Consider the following 20,205-nt stretch of genomic DNA (forward strand, 5'->3'; position numbering starts at 1 on the left):
ATTGTAACTACAGCATTTGAAGGTTTATTCTCTCATTTTCTAATTAGAGTCAGGGATAACATTTTTAATTCATTTAATTGTTCAAATTTAAAATTAAGATTTCTCTTTAATGTAGTAGAATAATGTAAATCACATTTCTCATCATGAAGCCTTAATGAAATGCATTTTTGATCTAAAAAGAGCTTTTCATCTGTTCTATGCTAAAAGGGAAGTGGAGCTGATTGGAGCAGCAGGCAGCAGGGGCCTGCATAAGAGGCCTGGGGTTAGGGGATGGCATTGGCAGGACTTGGTGGGTCTGAAGTGCTGAACTGGGTGCTGGGTGAACAAGGACGCTGGCTTGGAGGCCCTGGTGTTCAGCTTAAGAACACCTGCACCACACTCAGCCTGCCCCATGCTGTAAACAGTGCTTGTAAAGTCTGTGCGCTGGCTGGAAAAATAATTAGTGAGAAGCAGGCATGTGTTCATGACATGTGGTCCCAGAGGTGGCCGCACAAAGCTCAGTGGGAGCTGAGACCTCTCTCCATGCCTCACCCTCCTATCAAGCTGGTCATTTTCGTGCATGACCATGGTCCTACGGTTTGAGAAGAACGCAGAGCTAGGAGCTGGCACTAGAGGGACCCTGGTAGTCTCAGGTTCTGTGCTCACTGCAGCCGCTGAATTGATAGAAAAAAGCTGCACAAAATAAAACAATGGTCATTCTGTGTTTAAAGTACAGTCTTTTGAGCACAGAGCAGGGACAGCCAGTTGAATACCAGCTCATGGTGAGAGGCCTGGGGAGTTTGCTGGGAGCCCTACATTTGGCTAAAGCCTTGCCCAGTGCCCTGCCTAGGAGAGGCCTTAGCCACAGCCCAGCTTGCCTGGACATCCAGGCAGAGAGGGACCTTCAAACCAGTCACCAGTAAGAGGAGTGACCAAAGAAACTGAAAGTAGGACGTAAGGTGAGGCCTTTTCAGTCCTCCCATCCTGGTACAGCTGGTCTCTGGAGCACACTGAGGACAGAACCAGGGCCTCTGGACAAAAGATCCAGGGAGGGAGATTTTCATTCAACATATGTTGTCCAGCGGCTTGAGAGTTTGAGGCTGGATGAAGCTGACATGTACGGTAGTGAGTCCGCCATCTCTGTGAGGTGTTCAAGGAAATGCAGATAACTGCTCAAGGAGATGAGGTAGACTGGATTCATTAATTACTTTAGAGGTAAGATTACCTCTAAAAATGCTTCTTGGAATACTGATATTTGAGGGAAATATCAAAGCAGCCTCCCCAGCAGCCAGAGGGAGAGCCGCGGACAAGGTGGAGAACATGTGGTGGTCATGCACCTCTGCTGGGGGATGGGAGGGTGGGAGGCTGGTAGTTGATAGGGGCACATCAGGGACCTAACTACATGGGAGGGAAGGAGAGTGGAAAAATGGGAAATATTCCAGAGTTCAGCCCTGTAGAATTGCTGCCTACTCCTGGCACTCTGAGTTGGGCTAGGTTGCGCTGCAGTTGCAGGCCTCCTGAGGGTGTCAGTAGTGTTCATCAGAGAGGGCGAGTCCTCTTCTCACTACATGTCTGGTGCAGTTCAGCGAGAGGATCATGTCATCGTTGTCCTCCAAGAGTCAGGCCCGTGGACACTGGAGCTTCCTCAGTCCCGCAGTACAGAAGGGGGGCTGTGAAGTCAAGGCTGGCCACGGAGGGTCCAGCCGGAAGCCCCCCTTGGTCTCCCTGGTCTTCAGGGGCTGGGTCTGCACAATCCTCTTTGTCCCTGAAAGTCAGTGGTGAGCATTAGAGACTTCTACCCCAGAGCCCTGCAGGGAGGAGAGAAACCACTGGCATCCATTCCAGGGAGACTCACTGGGTCAGGGCATGCAGCTCTACCCCTCTGGTGTTTCTGCCCGCTTGACGACAGTTATGGGACCACTCTGGACACATGCACCTTGCCCAGCCTGCCCAGCGCGGGCCACCCTGAATCTCAGGATTCATCCATCCTTGGAGCAGTGACACCATGCAGAGACGTGCATCACCTCTTACTTGCTTGCTCTGATCTTCCTGTGTCCCGGTGGCATGGGTCACAGAGTACCTCTTGCTTAAGGGAAAACTAAGTGTCAAAGAAGCTGAACATAAAGCATTTCAGCCCCAAAGTTAGAGACTAAGTTCCTCTAACCTGGGGGCTGAAGACTATTGTCTTAGCTGCTGCTATGCTTGGAGAAGTTCCTTTCCCTTTGCACTTTCCCAAAAGGAGATATTTGTGGACCCTGGGATGCCCGCAAAGAGGGGTGTGTGCACCTCAGGACACTGGATGGTTCAGTGAGGTTTGGGGAGAGGGCATCAAAATCACTACTTATACTGATTGTATCTGAGAATTAAGAAATGTTCTTTCCTGATGTTGAAGAATGAACTGGCAGTGCTGACCTGACACTGGCCAGATGCCCTGTGTCACTTGCAGGAGGGAGGCAGGGACATCACTTCCGAGACGGAATGAGGACAGGACCACCCTCCCTTGGCTGTTCCCTTATAGGAAACACGTTATTGATTCCAGGTTCTGGGGTTACTGGTCTTGTTAGTTAGATAGAAGACTCTGTCAGGATGACTGTGGGAGTCACTCATAGCACATGTCGGCACACGGGGAGTTGCCAAGTTATGCTGTTTGTTATTTTGTTCTCTTTTCCAAATGACAAGCAGTGTAGGCTGTGAACTCTCTGAGGCATCATGTAACTATCACTAGAGACATCCTGGTCAGTGATTTCTGAAACAGAAGGACACTTGAGAAGGGAAATGCCTTTTGAAAGAAACTGCCATAAAGAGAACATTCTGAATATGGAGGTTGGATGGACACGTGATTTTGTTGACAGGAATAATGTGTGGTGCCCACTACTCTTTCTTAAAAATAGAGTTTCCTGGTGGGAAAATATTATAGACTGAGAATTTCCGTGGATTTTCATCACATTTGTTAAAATATATAACAATACAATTTGTGCTTGGTTCATGAAAATGAGTGGCACAGGGAAAGATGGATGTTTCCCAGTCAAATTTCAACAAAGACCTTTGCATTTGTGGATGGATTAAGAGATATATGACAATTTCGGAAGGACAGCAGCTCTGACAGCCCATTAATCCAAATGTGGAAATAAGCAGAATGTAGACGCAAATTTTTAATTCACAGTGCCATAAACTTAGGTTATGGTTTTTAATCAAAGCATATTCAGTTACATTGTTTTCACTAAAGTACTATTACCGTTAACAATGGTATTTTGGAGAGAGCAGAAATTTTTGTGCCACTAATAAATAAAACAAAGCTATTATTTAAGAAAATATTCTTTACTTTCTGTTTATGTCACCCTTTACAAACCTTTCTTTTGTGTATATTGGAGCCTGATGTGTTAACACGTAATTAATAATGAGGGTCCTATAGAGAGGTGTTTGTCCAGAATGTCATTATTGATGGGAACTTGAGTTGAAAGCAGCGCCGGAGACCATCTGAGGCTGGAAATTGAAGATTTCTGACCTTTGAGCATGACCCAGCATAAGTCAGCACCATGCCCAGATAGCCGCTGCGTGGGCAGAGCCCGGCTCCAGCCCATCTGGGCAGCCAGACTGCAGCTCTGGTCTGACCGGGAAGGTTATGGTCCCTGGGTTTCTTTTTTCTTCATCTGCTTCTTCCTTATCTGGTCTACGCTCCTTGAGGGACAGGAAGAAACAGCTGGCGCCGTCTGTCTCCATGGGTCACCCTGATTCACTGGCATTGTCTTCCCAGAACACACTTGCACCAGGCCTGCCCTGCATGGCCTGCCTGGCTTCACACACACCCCCATCCTCGTACCTGGCCCTCAAGGCTCGGGGCCTCCTCACCTCTATCCTTGGAAGCTGGTGGAATCATTGTGTGCAGTCTAGTGGCATGTTCTTGGCCAACTTAACTCTGATAATATCAGTACTGCAAAAAGCAGCTGTGCTTTTTAGGCTTACTGTGGGGCGTGCTGTCCCCTCATCCCTTGTTAAATACAACCCTACAAGTATTTCCTCTAAAAGTGGGTGTGTTACACCCATTTTACAACAAGGAAACCATGGCACAGTGAAGCTGCATCTGCTGGCCGGGTCACCAGTCACCTAGGGGCACATGAACCAGGGGAGCTGGCCTCCAAACCATGGCTTGCAGTGGCCAGGCCATGGGCCGCTCCACAAGGGCAGTCATTGCACAGTTTTTACTACATTCAAGAGTTTGATGCCTCCATAAGTGCTAACACATACTTAGAATATTCCCCAAGCTTCACTCCTTACAGCAGTTGGGTTTTGTGTGAGGGAAAACAGGGACCCCAGTGGCTTCTGCCTCCTAGGGCTGCGTTGTGCCCTGCCAAGAGCACTTCTTGAGCCCTCACAGTGGTCCATGAATGGGGCCTTTGTTGTCGGCTTAATCAGTCTCTGCAGGGTCCTACAGCTAGCAGTAAGTGGGCTGGGACTCACCCGCTCCTGCCATCTGCTCTGCTGTGTCCCCATGGTGGGACCCTTGGGGTCTTTACTCCTTGCCCCAGGGGGCTGGAAGTCAGCGCTCAGATGAGCTCATTGGCCCTGGATCTGCCCCTGCCCCGGGTCCCTGCAGGGTTCTACTTGTCTCAGTGCCCAGAGGGATGTGGGCTCTAGTGAAGACCAGCGAGATTCCAGAGGGAACAGGAGCCTTAGGAAGGTATCTGCCCTACCTGGGCATGAGGCATTCTAGGACAAGTGCCCTGAGGGGCACATTGGGAGCTACCTGGGGGCTGGTGGAGCCTGTGGATGGGCACATACCTGAGAAAGAGTTGCTGTAGCATCTGGTCCCTAGGAAGTAGCGGAGGGCAGGGCAGACCCCGGAAATGAGGTGAAGCCGTAGTTTGTCCTTTGGACATTCTAGCAGATGAGGTGGTGACTTAGGCAGACATCAACAGATCTTCCCCACCCAATAACATGGATCTAGTCTTGCATCCAGTGGGGAGGAGGGACAGGAGCATGTGTGTAGACCATCAGCACACCTGGAGTCCAGTTTGGATGTTTAGAAAGAAGCGTGCAGTGGGAACAAGTGAAGGCAGCATGAGTGGATGGGACTAACCGAGGCTCATGATGCCCCAGGCAGAGGAGGAGCGAGAGGACATGGAGAAGGTGAAGCTGGACAACAGGCGCATCCTCTTCAACCTCCTGCCAGCCCACGTCGCCCAGCACTTCCTCATGTCCAACCCTCGGAACATGGTGAGCACCCAGCCTGCGCCTGGCCAGCACTAGCCCGGCACTACTCCCGCCACGCCCTCGACGCTTGCCTGGCTCACCCTTCCTGACCCATCCTTTGAACTTCCAGGACCTCTACTACCAGTCCTACTCCCAGGTGGGCGTCATGTTTGCCTCCATCCCCAACTTTAATGACTTCTATATCGAGCTGGACGGCAACAATATGGGGGTGGAGTGTCTGCGGCTTCTCAACGAGATCATTGCCGACTTTGACGAGGTGAGGCCCTGCATCGCCATCCTGACCCCACCTGGGTGTGCTGGTGCATCCTACTGACGGGTGACCAGGATACCCCTTCACCTAATTAAATCCTGCGTGTCTCACAATATGTCACATTCTTTGTAGCTGGAATGAGAGAAAGCAAATCCCAGGAAGAACAGGCATTCTGTCTCCTTTGGGATCCAGACCAACTCTCACAGGAGAGAAGGGGGGTCTTGACCCTAGGATGGGGGACCAGGGCGACCGGGTGGGGCTGGGTGCTTGTCCTCCATGTTGTGAATGTCAGGGCTGGGACATTACAGTGGCCAGGGCTGGGCAGCCTCATCTACAGATGGGCAGGCAGGCGGGCACCCTTGTCTACAGATGGGCAGGCAGGCGGGCACCCTTGTCTACAGATGAGCAGGCAGGTGGGTGTCTCCAGGCCCCCACCACAGCCAGCCAGGCACTGTGGCAGCCCCACCACCCCTTGTCATTGGACCCGATTCTCCTGGTGGCTGCGAGCTCACCTGTTGGGGACAGGAATGTGTCCTGTACCATCCTTACTCACCTCTTCTTGCCAGCGTAGTCCTAGAACTTATCTGCCCAAAGCAAAGAAGACACATTGCTTTCCTGAATGTGTTCACTGGCTCTGCTGTTCCTCCTGGTGGCTGATGGCTGCAGTAACTTTTCTCAAATGTTATGTCATGTTTAACAGTTTTATGTTTTAAACAAAGCTCATGGAAAAAGACTTTTACAAGGATATAGAGAAGATCAAGACCATTGGGAGCACCTACATGGCCGCTGTGGGGCTAGCGCCTACCTCGGGGACCAAGGTGAGTATAGCTTGGGGCTGCCTGCTTGGGGACTGGGTCCCAGCCCTGCCCTAAACTGCTTTGGGACCCTGGGTAGGTTCCACAGTGGGGTTTGTTTTCCCTCTCTGTTGTATTATGGGAGCAGCTTGAGTGCTGTTTTTGTCTGTGGCTGGTTCTCTCCATGGCTGGTTCTCTCCAGACACAATCTCCTAGGGAAAGTCAGCACAGAAGGCTGCTCACCGGAGCTTCCTCCAGCCCCAGCACTGCCCTGCTAGACACCTCCCCCAAGAGCCCTCACCCTGCCTCTCTGCTCCATTACCCTCCCCACTGGCCCACCTCCTCAGCAGCCCAGTCCCTCCCCCACCAGCCCCCACCTTCCTCCCTAGGTGCCCCCTCTCTTCTTCTCCCGTCAGCCCTGCACTCTCCTTTTCCACAGTAGAACTGTGAATAAGTACAAATAATTATTCTGAATAGATCTAGACTTATTAAAGAAGTTGAATCGATAATTAATAATCTTCTGAAACAGAAAGCACCAGACCCAGATGCATACGCTGGTGAATTCTACCAAACATTTAAGGAAGAAATTACACCAGGTCTCTACAATCTCTTCCAGAAGACAGAAGCAGAAGGAACATTTTCTAACTCGTTCTGTAGGCCAGCATTACCTGAATACCAGACCCAGATGAAGACATTATAGAAAAAGAAAATTACAGACCAGTATTTCTCATGAATATAAATGTATAACCCCCCAACAAATATTAGCACATTGAATTCAGTAATGAATGAAAAGAATTATATACTAAAACCACATTGGATTTTTTCCAGATATACAAGGCTGTTTTAGTATTCCAAAATGAATTCATGAAATTCATCAAATCAACAGGATAAAGAAGAAAAATTATATAATCATATAAATTGATGCAGAACAATTATTTAAGTCTAACACCCATTCCTGGTTTAAAAAAAAAAAAAAAAAAACTCTCAGTAAACTGGCAATAGAAGACAACTTCCTCAGTGATTTTTAAAAATTTGCAAAATATCCACAGCTTAACATACCTAATGGAGGGAAACTAAATGCTTTCTAAGATGAGAACGTAGCAAGAATATCCTTTCTCACCATTTCTATTCAGCGTTTTACTGGAAGGCAGTAAGACAAGAAAGAAAATTGAAGGCATACGGACTGGGAAGGAATCTGCTTGCAGATGACATGACTGTATATGTAGAAAATCCAAAAGAATTAATAACAAGAGTAACAGAAAAAAGCCCCTGGAACTGTAGCAGGACAAGCCACAGATAAAACCCCTCAGACACGGAGTTAAAGAAGGAAGGGGCTTTATTCAGCTGGAGCTTTGGCAAGACTCATGTTTCCAACAACCAAGCTCCCTGAGTGAGCAATTCCTATCCCTTTTAAGGACTCACAACTCTAAGGGGGTCCGCATGAGAGGGTTGTGATCGGTTGAGCAAGCAGGGGGTACGTGACTGGGGGCTGCATGCACTGGTAATTAGAATGGAACAGAACAGGCCAGGGATTTGGATAGTGCTTTTCTATACAATGTCTGTAATCTATAAATAACATAACTGATTAGGTCAGGGGTTGATCGTTAACTACTAGGCCAAGGGTGTGGCGCCCGGCTATCTGCTTGTGGATTTTATTTCTGCCTTTTAGTTTTTACTTCCTTCTTTGGAGGCAGAAATTGGGCATAAGACAATATGAGGGGTGGTCTCCTCCCTTAGAACTAAGAAGCAATTATAGTAAGGTTCCAGGATATAAAGTTAATATATAAAAGTTCATTGTTTCTCTATATGCCAGCAATGAACAATTGGAATGTGTAGTTACAAACAAAATGCCATTTATATCAGTAGCCAAAAAATGAAATACTAGATATAACTCTAACAAACTATGTACAAGATCTATATGAGCAAAACTGTAAAATTCTGGTGGAAGAAATGAAAGATCTAAGTAACTGGGGAGTCACTGTTCCTGCATAGGAAAAGATAGTATTGTTAAGATGGCAGTTCTTCGCAATTGGATTTGTAGATTTAACACAAGTCCAATCAGAACTCCACCATGATATTTTGTGACGTTGACAAAATGATCCCAAGTTTATATGGAAAGTAAAAAGATGCAGAATAATCAACACAATATTGAAGTGGAAGAACAAAGCTGGAGGACTGGCACTACCCAACTTCAAGACTTAAAAAGCTATAGTAATCAAGACAGTGTGGTACTGGCAAAAGAACAGGCAAATAGATGAGTGCAACAGACTAGGGAGCCCAGAAATAGACCCATAGAAATATAGTCAGCTGGTTTTTGACAAAGGAGCGGAGGCAGTACTGTGGAGAAAAGACAGTCTCTTCAACAAACAGTGCTGAAACAACTGGACATCCACATGCAAAATATATATATACCTATATATATATAGATAGATGCAGACTTTACACTCCTCACAAAAATTAACTCAAAATCGATAATAAGCCTAAATGTAAAATGCAAAACTACAAAACTTTTAGAAGATAACATAGGAGAAAAATCTAGATGACCTTCAGTTTGGCAATGACTTTTTAAATACAACACCAAAAGCATGATTCATGAAAGAAAAAATTGGTAAGTTGGACTTCATGAAAATTAAAAACTCCTACTCTATGAAAAATATTGTTAAGAGAATGAAAAGTCAAGTCACAGATTAGGAGAAAATCTTTGCAAACCGCCTATCTGATAAAGGACTTGTATCTATAGTACACAAAGAGCCATTACAATTCAACAAGAGAGAGAGAAAAAAACCAACAGTTAAAAAGTCAGCAAACAATTCAAACAGGCACCTCACCAAAAGAGATGCAGATGACAGGCATATGAAAGGATGCTCAGCAGCATGTTTTTAGGGATTTGCAAAGGAAAACAACAACAAAATACCACTAGATACCTGTTAGAAGGGCTGAAATCCAAAACACTGACAAGACAAATGCCGGTGGGGATGTGAAGCAACGGAAACTCTCCTTCATTGCTGGCGGGAATGCAATATAGGGCAGCCACTGCGGGAGAGAGTTGGATGGTTTCTCGCAAAGTTAGACATAATGTTACCATATGATCCAGCAATTGCACTTTTGGTATATATCCAAATGAAATGAGAATTTATGTCCATGAGTACTCATAACAGTTTTATTCATAATAAAAACTGGAAGCAAACCAGGTATCCTTCAGTAGGTGAATGGATAAAGAAATTCTGGTATATCCATAAGGTAGAATATTATTAAGTGAGAAGAAATGACCTATTAAGTTATGAAAAGACATGGAGAAACCTTAAATACACTTGGCTACTTAAAATAAATCAGTCTGAAAAGGTTACATATGGTATGATTCCAGCTATATGAAATTCTGGAAAAGGCAAAACGGTAGAGACAGTAAAAGGATTAGTGGTTGCTGGGGTCAGGGGAGACGCAGGATGAACAGACAGCAGGGAGAATTTTCAGGGCAGTCAAACTGTTGTATGTAATACTGTCATAGCGGATACATGTCATGCATTTAGAATGCATAGAATGGACAATACCAAGAGTGAACCCTAATTAAATTATGTACTTTGGTTAATAATATATCAATATTGCTTCATCAGTTGTAACAAATGTGTCACACTTACGTAAGATGTTAACAACAGGGGAAACTGGGGAGAAGGGATATATGACAATTCTGTATAATCTGCTCAACTTACCTATAAACCTAAAATTGCCCTAAAAATAAAATCTGTCAATTTTTAAAAAGCATTAGTTTCCTGATTGTGAAGACTAATACAATTCCCTTTAAAAATAAAAGTTAGAGACTTTACAACTGTTACTGTTTCACAAGAGAAAGGACCTTGTCACACATGTACAGGAGGATATAGCCTCAATCTCAAGGAAGGAAGCTGCCTACTCCCTGGCATGCGTCTCTGTCCTTGTTTTGCTCATTTGCAATGGGCATTAGCAACGCTGTCCAAGCAGGAGAGTGAGCACCTGGTCTCCCACTCAAAAGGGCTGCCCCACCCCATTCCTGCAGGCAGCCTTGGGTGGGCCCTGTCTCTGCCCCTCAGAAGCTGGGGCTTGGCCAATACCTTGCCTCTCCCTTAGTCTCCTCCCTGTAGAATGGAATGATAAATGTGCCCATAGCCAGGCACCAAGAATGCCTGCCCCTGAGAGTGCGGCTGTTGGCCATTGCAGGTTGGTCCTTGGCTCCCTCTTGCCTAGTGCCCCTCAGATGTAATGACCCTGTCTGTTTATATCTAGGCTAAGAAGTCCATCTCCTCCCACCTGAGCACGCTGGCAGACTTTGCCATTGAGATGTTTGACGTTCTGGATGAAATCAACTACCAGTCTTACAATGACTTTGTCCTCCGAGTTGGTACGTGACTTTAAACCTATCCTGTCCATCCATGTGGAACACCTTCCTATACCCACCTAGGGGCGGGATCAGCTGATGAGGTGCCCTGGTCTTACAGGAAGGAGGGTGGTGCTGCCCAGGAGGGCATGGGGACCTGTGTACGGAGTTGCCCCTGGAAGCTGCTGGTGGAAGTGGAGATGCTTCAGAAAGTAACTTAGGACTTTGAAGATTCATCGTCTGGCTCAGGAAACACATTAGAAATCTTGATTATCCTGGAGACGTTCAGATGCTCCTCCAAGTCCACACTTAGCTGAAGTAAAATGCCCCTTTCCCTGTTCACCAGCCACAGCTAAATAGTTGAGGCCACATGGGCTGTCCAGAAAGAGGCCTTGATGGGAGCCCCACTGCGTGGACTCCGGCCGCCCTGTGTCTTCTCCGGGCTCCTTCCCTCACCTGTGTCGTGAGGAAGAAAAACCACTGGATGCCCCAGTTCCTTTCTAGCTTTTATAAAACTATGATTTGTTGGGTTTTTTTAAAATCATAAATTTACTTTTTCTTGAGATGTAGACAGTTTACGAGAAAAATTCTACTAGTCCAGGATACAGTTAAACTAGAGGTTCATGGTTGTTTTAGAATTCAAACATCCAGTAGCCTTAAAAACAAACCTTGGAGCCACGTGTGAGTGTGAAGGGTGGTGGGTGATCCACTTAGAGCACATGGAATTCTGATGTCCTGAAAAGCAAGCTCGGCTTCAGGCATGGTGTCTGGCCAGAGAGCAGGGGCAGAGTGAGCCAGCTGGGCCCTGGGCTCTGGTCAGCAGAGCTACTGATGTACCTGGAAATCGATCTGCTGGTGAATCGGGGAAACTCTGCTCCTCACTTTCCAATGACAGGACCGGCTGGCAAGCCCGGCCCTGCACCTCAGTGTCTAGTCATGCAGTGGGGCTGGACAAGGATCTCTCGGGGCCCTTCTGCCCATCAGGCTGGTGCTAGCCTGGTGTTCTTTATGTGGGTGGGGCATCTGGGGTTAGCAGAGGGTGCTCGCCAACTCCCACCAGCTCCAGCCATCTGGGAAACGGCCCTTTGGGGTTCTTCTCTGAGTTTCCCATGCCCACCTTCCCCAGCTCACACCACTGTGCCCCCGGCTCTCATGCTCCTCCATGGCATGCCAGCTCCCCACTGCCCAGAACGTCAGAGGAATTTTCTAGGACAAGCTCAGAATAATTAGTCCACAAATACAGAAGGGGAAGATAGGAAGTGGCTTCGATCGAGGCCAGAAAGCCCCAGTTGCAGGCGTAACAGGAGAGCTGACAGCAAGCTTGGTCCCTCTCTGTCCTGCCGAGGACGGGCCGGGCGTCACAGGCTGGTATGTGCCCTACTTACAGGGGAGGAAGACCAGGCTCAGAGAGGGTGAGTGCTTTGCAGAAAGTTGCACAAGGAGTGACTCAAGTTCGGGTGTGCCTGGGTTGTTGCAATGCTGTCCAGCTGGTCTGCAGCTGTCCAGAGGCCAGTTGGACACTGAGCTACAAAAAGAGAAGGTACTCCCTCTCCTCCCTTCAGAGCATTCTGCACCATCTTGCATAGTCCTGGGACCCATACTCTAAAATAGCCATAAGGTCACATTCCGAGAACAGGTCCGGAGCCGCTATTTTTCTGCAAGAGGGGATGCAGTTGGGGATACACCTTGTAATCCCAGATACTGAAAGGTCACACTTCTGAGTGGCTCCCCTGGCAGGGCTCAGCACAGAGGCTGCTATTCCAGGAAAGGGGACTTTTCTTCAGGATCAGGACTCGTTTTGAACAGCCAGTGCTGTTCCCCAGTGCAGTGGACAGTGTCGTGAGGGGACCCTGCCCAGGGGAGCCTGTGCAGCAGGGCAGCTGCCTCTCTGTTGTGCTGTATGTGATGCTTCAGGAAGGAGCCTGGTGCTCGGTGACCCCAGGAAACAAAGCCCTGAAAGGAGCAACCTTTTCTCCACCAGGAGCGGCATCAGGTGCATTTGGTGGCCCTGGTGGGGTGAGTTACACTTTTCCCACTGACAGGTCATGCGCTGGCTGTTTTCTAGGCATCAATGTTGGCCCCGTGGTGGCTGGAGTGATTGGCGCTCGCAGGCCCCAGTACGACATCTGGGGAAACACAGTCAACGTGGCCAGTCGGATGGACAGCACAGGGGTCCAGGGCAGAATCCAGGTCAGTTCACCCAGAAACCCACAAGGCATGGGTGCCCATTCTTCAGGTGAGGAAACTGAGGCACAGAGGGCCAGGATTGAATCCCCAGTCTGCAGCCTGTACGTGGCAGGGCAGAAAGAGCTGCATATTTCGGTCTGTCTGCTCTGGAGGGCATCCTGGCCTGGGCATCTTGATTTTGCTGTCTGGTTTGTCATTTAGTCTCGGGGGCTGGCTCCTGAGTGACCAGGTGCAGCGGTGGGAGCACTGAGTCACTGGGTCCCACTTCTGATCCCAGCAGACTGGCGGCTGTCATTCACGCTGCACATCCCAGGACTCCAGCCTCCACCGGCTGCCATGGGAAGGAAGGGCTTCCTTGTGTGTTTGAAGGGAGGGTGCTCTGCGTGTCCACCTCATCTGAGGAACCTGTGGGCAGCTCAGGTGGGCTGACACCCTCTAAAAGCCATGGAAAGGTTTAGAAGGCAGCAGCCTCTGCTTTTCCTCAGTGTGGAGGAGTGTCATTCGGCTTCTGGGATTTCCCTTAGAACAAATTTGAAACTTGATTCGGTCTTGAGGACCACCAGAATGAAGCCCTTACAAGTAAGATGGAGCCTGTGAAGGGCCACACAGCCCTGCAGCCACCCTCCCTGGGAACTGCAGGCCTCCAGGGGCCATGGAGGGAGGGCTTGGCCCCCAGGCGTGTGACAGCAGCTATTCACAGGGGCAGTTTAAGGGACAGGTAGGCCAAAATATTCATGGAGCTCTCCTCTCCTGCTCAGAACATAGACGGGGCTTCCATGGAGCAGCGCTGCACTTCTGCATTCTCTTTTTCAAAATTTCTTTTATCACAGTAAGGTATACATAGAATTTGTCATCTTTTTGCTAGGTGTACGGTTGAGTGGCATTAAGTATATTTACATGGTTGTGCAGCCATCACCACCGTCCACCTCCAGAACTTTATGCTGTATATATACATACACATACACACACACACACACACACACACACACACACACGGGTTTTTTGTTGTTGTTGTTTTGTTTTGTTTTTGTTTTTTACCATGACTGTATCCTGCACTCTTCTGCAGGATTCCCCCAAAACCGGACTTGCCAGGGGAGAACTTCATGGTAGCCCCATCCTGCCCACCCCAGCCTGGCCCCTGCCCTGAACCAACATTGCATTTTTAAGTTTCTAAAATCAGATCTGAGCCTGCCACTGTCCTATCTTGCCCCTGCCTCACGCACAGACTGTTCACTCGTGACCTCTGTCCAATCCCCCGCCAGGTGTCTCCTGGCTGCCCAGGATGTCACCCTTGCACTCACAGGGCCTCTGTCCTGCCTCCCCTGCCACACTGACGGGGGCCACCTTGCCCCACTCTGGGCGTTAGAAGGTGGGCTTGGCATGGATTGAGTTCTTTTAACAAAAGATGCCAGGGCTTGAAGGGACTGTGTGTAGGAGAGTGAGGAGCAGCCAAGGAGACAGCGGGGAGAGGAAATTCCAAGATCACCCCTCCAACATAACGCAGAGATACCAATCGTGTCCTCTATTCACAGGACTGATTGTATCTAGTAGAAACTATTTTCTCATCCTTTATCTTTTTCCTAACTTTGCGAAGCAGAAATTCTTTGAACCTGTCAAGAAATGTCCCTGTTTTCTCTGGACGGTTTGCCCGCTGCCCTCCATATGCTGGTCCCTCCCTCCCCTGACTCAGGGTTGCAGAGGCAGCTGCGCTGGGGTCCTGTGAACTGTATCGTTTGCACCCCCACCGACACCGCGCTACTGCCCCCAGCAGTGAGTTGGAAGTCAGGCTTTGCTCTGGACTCTACTCTTTGCTGCCCCTTCCAGCTGAGGGGTGTACCTTTTGCCCCCTATATTCTGTATGCCCTACTTGTAAATGTCCCTGGCTGCTGAGGTGCCAAGAGCCCTGAACCCAGAGAGTCAACCCTGCTCTTCTCTGTTCTAGCATCTGGAGCTGTGTACCACGCAGCCTCTGGCATGGAGTACACGGAGCCACCATGGAAGCTTACATCCAGACCCTGGTGCCAGGTCCCTGCAAGCCCTGTCCACCTACCTGCCTGTCTGGGCGCTCCCTGGGCCACCCTGTCCGGCTCATTGAACATTGCCTCCTCCTATTGTCCAGGGAACAGGCTGTGAGACTCCCCTGGGGCTGGTCCCTCAGACTCCTCTGAGTCCCCTGGGTTGTCTTTGCAGGGCAGTGTCTTTTTTACATAGTGACCCAAGCGATTTCAGCAAGAGTAGGGGCCCTGGCTGCCAGGCTGAGCTGAGAAAGCCACATCCCCGTGCCAGGGTTGGGCAGTCAGGGTGGACAGCAACAGATGCAGGATGGAATGTTTTGGTCTCTTCCCAGAGGAGTCCCCCTCATTGCCCTGGGGTAATGCTCCCTTCTCTCCATCAACAGGTGACTGAGGAAGTCCACCGGCTGCTGAGAAGATGCCCCTACCACTTTGTGTGCCGAGGCAAAGTCAGTGTCAAGGGCAAAGGCGAGATGTTGACATACTTTCTAGAAGGCAGGACTGATGGAAACGGCTCCCAAATCAGGTCCCTGGGCTTGGATCGGAAAATGGGTCCATATGGGAGAGCTGGCCTTCAGGGCAGACGTCCCCCGGTGTGCCCCATGCCTGGCGTCTCAGTCAGGGCTGGGCTCCCTCCACACTCCCCAGGCCAGTATCTGTCCTCTGCAGCAGCTGGGAAGGAGGCTTAGTGGAGCCCACGCGGGCCTCTGGGGTGCACTTGGGGTGGGAATGCTCCGGGGGCGACACAGGCCACGGTGGCTCCAACCAGGACCAGCCAGACCAGCAGAGCAGGGAGCCAGCGGCCAGGGTGGAGGAGGAGCATTGTCCAGGCGTGGCCTGTGGCCCGAGGACCAACCACCCAGCAGATGCAGCACAGCAGTTACTTGGTGAGGGGGGGACACCCGACTGCACACACTTCCAGGCCTCCCTGGAGAGGTGTCACTCCATCCCTCCCTCCGTGGCGTAGGGAGCACTGTTTCTTTCCAGAAGGCCTGTTCAGGTTTGGCCAGGTCGGCGTCAACGTCAGGACCTTCAGAGCATCCACCAGGGTTACAGCAAGAGCTGCTGAGGTGTGGCTGGCAGAGCGACCGAGGAGCTCTGCAAGAGTGTGCTGTGAGACGGTCCTGTCCAGCCTGCCTAGGTGGGACCTGACATACAGGTGGCTCCAGCCCTGGGCAGAGGCTTCAAGAGCCAGGGTGGAAAGTCAGGCCTCTCTGGGAAGGTCACAAGGCCTGGGGTTGTTCACACCACGGGCACAGTACAGAGCTGTCCACACTTGAACTGGACGGTTTGGGGAGAATTGAGAAACTGCCTCTCACTGCATGGATAGTGGTGGCTGCTGGCTTTCAAGCGTGGATTTTTGCTAAGAGCCAGAGGCAGGTCTTCTGGAGTTCTCAGGGGGCCCTGTGACCCCCTCTCCACAACCATGGCCAGCATCGGCTTCTTGCTGCACCTGTGCACTCTCCACCCCTCCACCAATGGCTTCCAGCTCCTAAAACACCTGGCCATTCCCCATCCTGCACCGGCACTGTGTTTGTTCAGAGAAGACGAAGGGTGTCATTTCTTCCCTTCCCTGTGGCATCTTGGATCCTTTACATTTAGCAACATCAGTGTGAGGCTCCACTTCTGTTGAATATGAGCGGCCCTCACACCGATGATGGAAGATGCTGTTTCTCCAGCAGAACCAACCCTCCAGGACGAAGTTTCAGAATTGGCTGATGTGTGTGAGTGCAGGTGTCCCTGTTGTAATTTGCAGGGAAATTGACTGCAGGTGATAGTGTTGACGTCTGACAGCCTCCCACATGCATGTCTAAATAGTCACAGTGAAGATGAAAATGAGGATGAGGGGGACAGGGGTCCAGGAGGGCCAGTGGGAAGGGACTATCCAGTGGCGTGTAGAAACCTTGGATCTCAGTCACAGGGAGGAAGGTGGCTAGAAGTGGGAGGAAAGCTTCTGGATAGGCACCATAGTAGGGAAACATCTAAAGACCCACTGCTCTGAGGTGTGGTCAGAGAGGTTTCCGTGGACTGCACATGAGGCTTGAACCCCTGCCTCTGCTCAAAGCCAGCAGGGTTGGGGGTCCCCCTCCTCACTGCTCCTCAACAGCTGTAACCCTTTCCTGAGGGCCCCGACTTTTCAGAATAGGAGCAGAGAGAAGCCCAGACTTCCTTCCCTGGAGTGTAGACCCGTGTGTGGGACCTGCTGCAGGCTAATCCCTGTTCGCACAGGTGGGTGATATCCTTGGCTGCTACCATCAGAGGCAGCCCCCTGCACAGGGAGGGCCTGACCCTGCCTCAGCTGTGTGGCCATGTGGGGGTGGCAGGTGCCTGGGCCATAGCTGGGGGAGGCTAGACCCTGGGGGCTTTGCAGGGTGGCCAGTGCAGTGATGCCTGGCACTTCCAACTGAGACAGGAGTCCAGACAGAAGTGGGCAGGGTGGATGATTTTAGGCAGGGGAGGTGGGTAGAGGCTGCATGTAGGGGCCTCCGTCTGCCTGTCCTTAGGGTGTGGACTAGGTGTCTAGACAGGGTTGTAGGGAGTACTGTCCACCCTTCTTTCTCTCTGGTCAGGGCTGTGGCCTCTGTGATGGTGCAAGAGGCAGGATGGTCTTCAGACACCTTCTTGCAGAGTGATTTTGACCAATGCCTTTCCAGCACCTTCCCCTGGCTATGACAGGGAGCTCCCAGGCCAGGCCACATGACCCCACAGGTAGGCTGAGCCCATGGCCCCACTGGAGATTTTGAAGGCAGAGCTCGGGCGCCTTTTACCTTCCTTAGGTGGTCCTCATGTCGCTGCCCACTCACGTTCCTGGTGTTCTGGCATCATCTTGTGCCGCTGGGGGCTGAGCTCCTGTGAGGTCCTGGGGCAGAAGGAGGTGCTTACAGGGCCTCTAGCTGCTATTAGGGCGTCCACAGGACCTTATGTTTATGTGGAATCTCCAGGCTGTCATCGAGGGCTCCTGAGGGCTCCTGAGCTCATCCTGAGGACCCAGGGTCCTTCTGAGCCGGCTGTGGGCTGAGAACCTGGCTGGGGCACTGCTGTCAACCCCTCCTCCAGGCCCTGCCTTGTCCCTGCTCCAGTGCTTTCCCCTCTTCAGGACAAATAGTTTGTCCTTATGGTCCCCTTTCCACTAGGATTTTCTCATCCTCCTCTGTCTATCTCAGCCGGATTTGAAGCAGTCAGTTCAGACAGGAGCCACAGGGAGCCCGTGAGGGTGTAGTGCGGTGGTGGTGAGTGTGGCCACCCTGGCTCCCCCGGCTCATCGTGCTGCTGTCCTTGACCCACAAGCTGTTGAGAAGGGCGCAGAGCCCCTGGCCAGCCAATCCTGTTGCCCCCAGTGCCGCTGCCCACCTTTGGCCATCCAGGTGGTGGGTAGACAAGAGGTGTGAACCCTAAGGGTGTCCATGCCCCAGTTCTAAGCCCTGGGGCCGGGTGCTGTCACACAGCAAAGGGGACTTTGCAGGTGGAATTACAGTCAGGGATCTAAGGATGGGAGGGGAACTTGGATTATCTGGGTGGGCTCAGTGGCCCCTTGGAATGGCTGAGGGAGGCAGGAGAGCCAGGAAAGATTCGAAGTGTCACAGAGATGGTGCCATTATTGCTGGCTTAAAGACAAGGGGCCAGGAGCCAACACCAGAGGCTACTCGACAACCCCAGCCCCAGTCAGCGAGGAAGCCGGGTGTCGCTCACACAACCAGAAGGAGCTGAGTTTGGCAACAACCCAAGTGAGCCTGAAGCAGATTCGCCCCAGAGCCTCCAGGCGTGAGTGGAGCCCAGTCCAGCGACACCTTGGTTTGGCCTGTGAGACTGAGAAGAGAGCCAGCCACACTGTGCCGTGCCTGGGGTCCACAGAGCTGCGAGGTCACACATGTACATCCTGGAAGCTGCCCAAGATGTGGCCACTTAGGGCAGCAAGAGGAGGCCATCGCGGGGACCATGCTCCCGTCTCCGGGCTCACGACTGTTCTGGAAAGGACCCCATGGCAGGCTTGGCAAGGTCTCCACTTCAGGGGCAAACATCTCCATCATCAGCAACTCCAAACCCCAGCCACCTCCTGGGAGTTCAGGAACTGTGTTTAGCCATAATGTTCCTTGGGGTTTGGTGAAAAACAACTTCCTTTTTATTTGTGAGAAAACTGTATTATATTGCCTTATTTATTTTTAATCATGTACAATATTCATGTACAAATGTTAGAGCCATTCGGGTAGGATTCTCTCTAAATTATTTATTGAAGAGGCTTTGTAAATAGTGCACCAGTTACAGGTGCTGCCTGTTTACTCGTACCAAAAATGAAGACAAGCCCCACACCCACCTCAGCCCCTGCTTGGCCATGCCGCGGCCCTTTGGAAATGACCCTGTGTGCTCCCCTCGCAACCCTTGCATGCCTTTCATGCCTGATGCCGTAGAGTAGAACACAACCCCGGAATGCTTCCAGTCACTTGCAGGGACCATGCCGGCCCGGGTGGTCCACGCCTGCGGGGTGTCTGTATCCTGCAGGAGGACGCCCCCACAGACCCAGCAACCCAAGTTGGCAGCCCGTGTTTCTCAGACTTTAAAGCCACCAGGGCTTCTGGAACACCTGTCATAGAAGCAATAACTTTATACTGTAGAGATGAGTCTGGTCTGAAGCAGATTGGTAATTTAGAGATAAGCCACGCGTGCAAGTTTGCCCCATCCTCTGGCTTGGGGTGGTGGGAGGCGGGGAGCTGCCACTCCCAAAGCCCCCACCCCTTCCCAAAGACCCAGCTCTGAAACCTCAGTTCCTGTGGGTTGGGCTGCCCGGACTGGTCCGAGCTCAGCACCCCAGGGCTGGTGAGCAGACAGAGCCGGCGTTAAACCCCGGTCAGGTCATTGTCACCACACCCTTGCTTGGATGAGGAAGGAAGGAGGCAAAGGCACCCACTCCATCCAAGATCTGTTCCGATTGATGAGTCTCAGTACTGGCCTCACACTGACCAACGGTGGTACGCTGCAGTTGGTTGGTGCAGAGTCTAAAGGATAACATATCAAGGCTTACCTGTGATAGGCCATTTTAAGGAAATGGTGGCACTCTGAAGGCTGTCCCCATTCACCTTCCACAACACTGGTACCATCCTGGTAGAAGAGTCCTCTAAACAGGACACCTGTTCAGGCCTGGGGTCCCCATGCTAGGCTTACCTGGGTGTGAGAAGGTCAAACTGGGTGGTTCAGGCCTTCAAATTGAGCTTGGGGGTGACCAAGAGAGGGGTCACATACCCCAAATAACCATTGGTGCACAAATCATTCCATGCTCTTTGGTACCAGGCAGGAGATGCTGCAGGCAGGTGCCCATAGTTGGCGAAAATGGGCAGTAGGGGAAATAGAGTTGCTTCAACCTTTCTCAGTCCTGGCCCTCACTGCACCCACCAAGTCAAGCTGAGCTGGGTGGGTTGAGACCAGCGTTCC

The 20,205-nt window shown here is 50.7% G+C and overlaps 1 protein-coding gene across 1 annotated transcript in view; it reads left to right on the forward strand.

Annotated features, from left to right (window-relative positions):
• LOC105541972 overlaps window positions 1-17,800 on the forward strand; it is a 35,800-nt gene extending 18,000 nt beyond the window's left edge. Inside the window, exons 7-20 of the mRNA XM_011983290.1 lie at window positions 1,561-1,750; window positions 4,311-4,417; window positions 4,574-4,657; window positions 5,077-5,193; window positions 5,300-5,446; window positions 6,160-6,258; window positions 10,492-10,606; window positions 12,648-12,818; window positions 14,460-14,539; window positions 15,168-15,376; window positions 15,451-15,668; window positions 15,769-15,922; window positions 16,889-17,010; window positions 17,559-17,800. Of these exons, the coding sequence (XP_011838680.1) occupies window positions 1,561-1,750; window positions 4,311-4,417; window positions 4,574-4,657; window positions 5,077-5,193; window positions 5,300-5,446; window positions 6,160-6,258; window positions 10,492-10,606; window positions 12,648-12,818; window positions 14,460-14,539; window positions 15,168-15,376; window positions 15,451-15,668; window positions 15,769-15,922; window positions 16,889-17,010; window positions 17,559-17,800 (2,055 nt within the window). The remainder of the gene's footprint in view (window positions 1-1,560; window positions 1,751-4,310; window positions 4,418-4,573; window positions 4,658-5,076; window positions 5,194-5,299; window positions 5,447-6,159; window positions 6,259-10,491; window positions 10,607-12,647; window positions 12,819-14,459; window positions 14,540-15,167; window positions 15,377-15,450; window positions 15,669-15,768; window positions 15,923-16,888; window positions 17,011-17,558) is intronic.
• The last annotated feature ends 2,405 nt before the right edge of the window (window positions 17,801-20,205 follow it).

This window comes from Mandrillus leucophaeus, unplaced genomic scaffold (genome assembly GCF_000951045.1).
Source record: "Mandrillus leucophaeus isolate KB7577 unplaced genomic scaffold, Mleu.le_1.0 Scaffold248, whole genome shotgun sequence".
In the NCBI taxonomy this organism is placed as follows: domain Eukaryota; kingdom Metazoa; phylum Chordata; class Mammalia; order Primates; family Cercopithecidae; genus Mandrillus; species Mandrillus leucophaeus.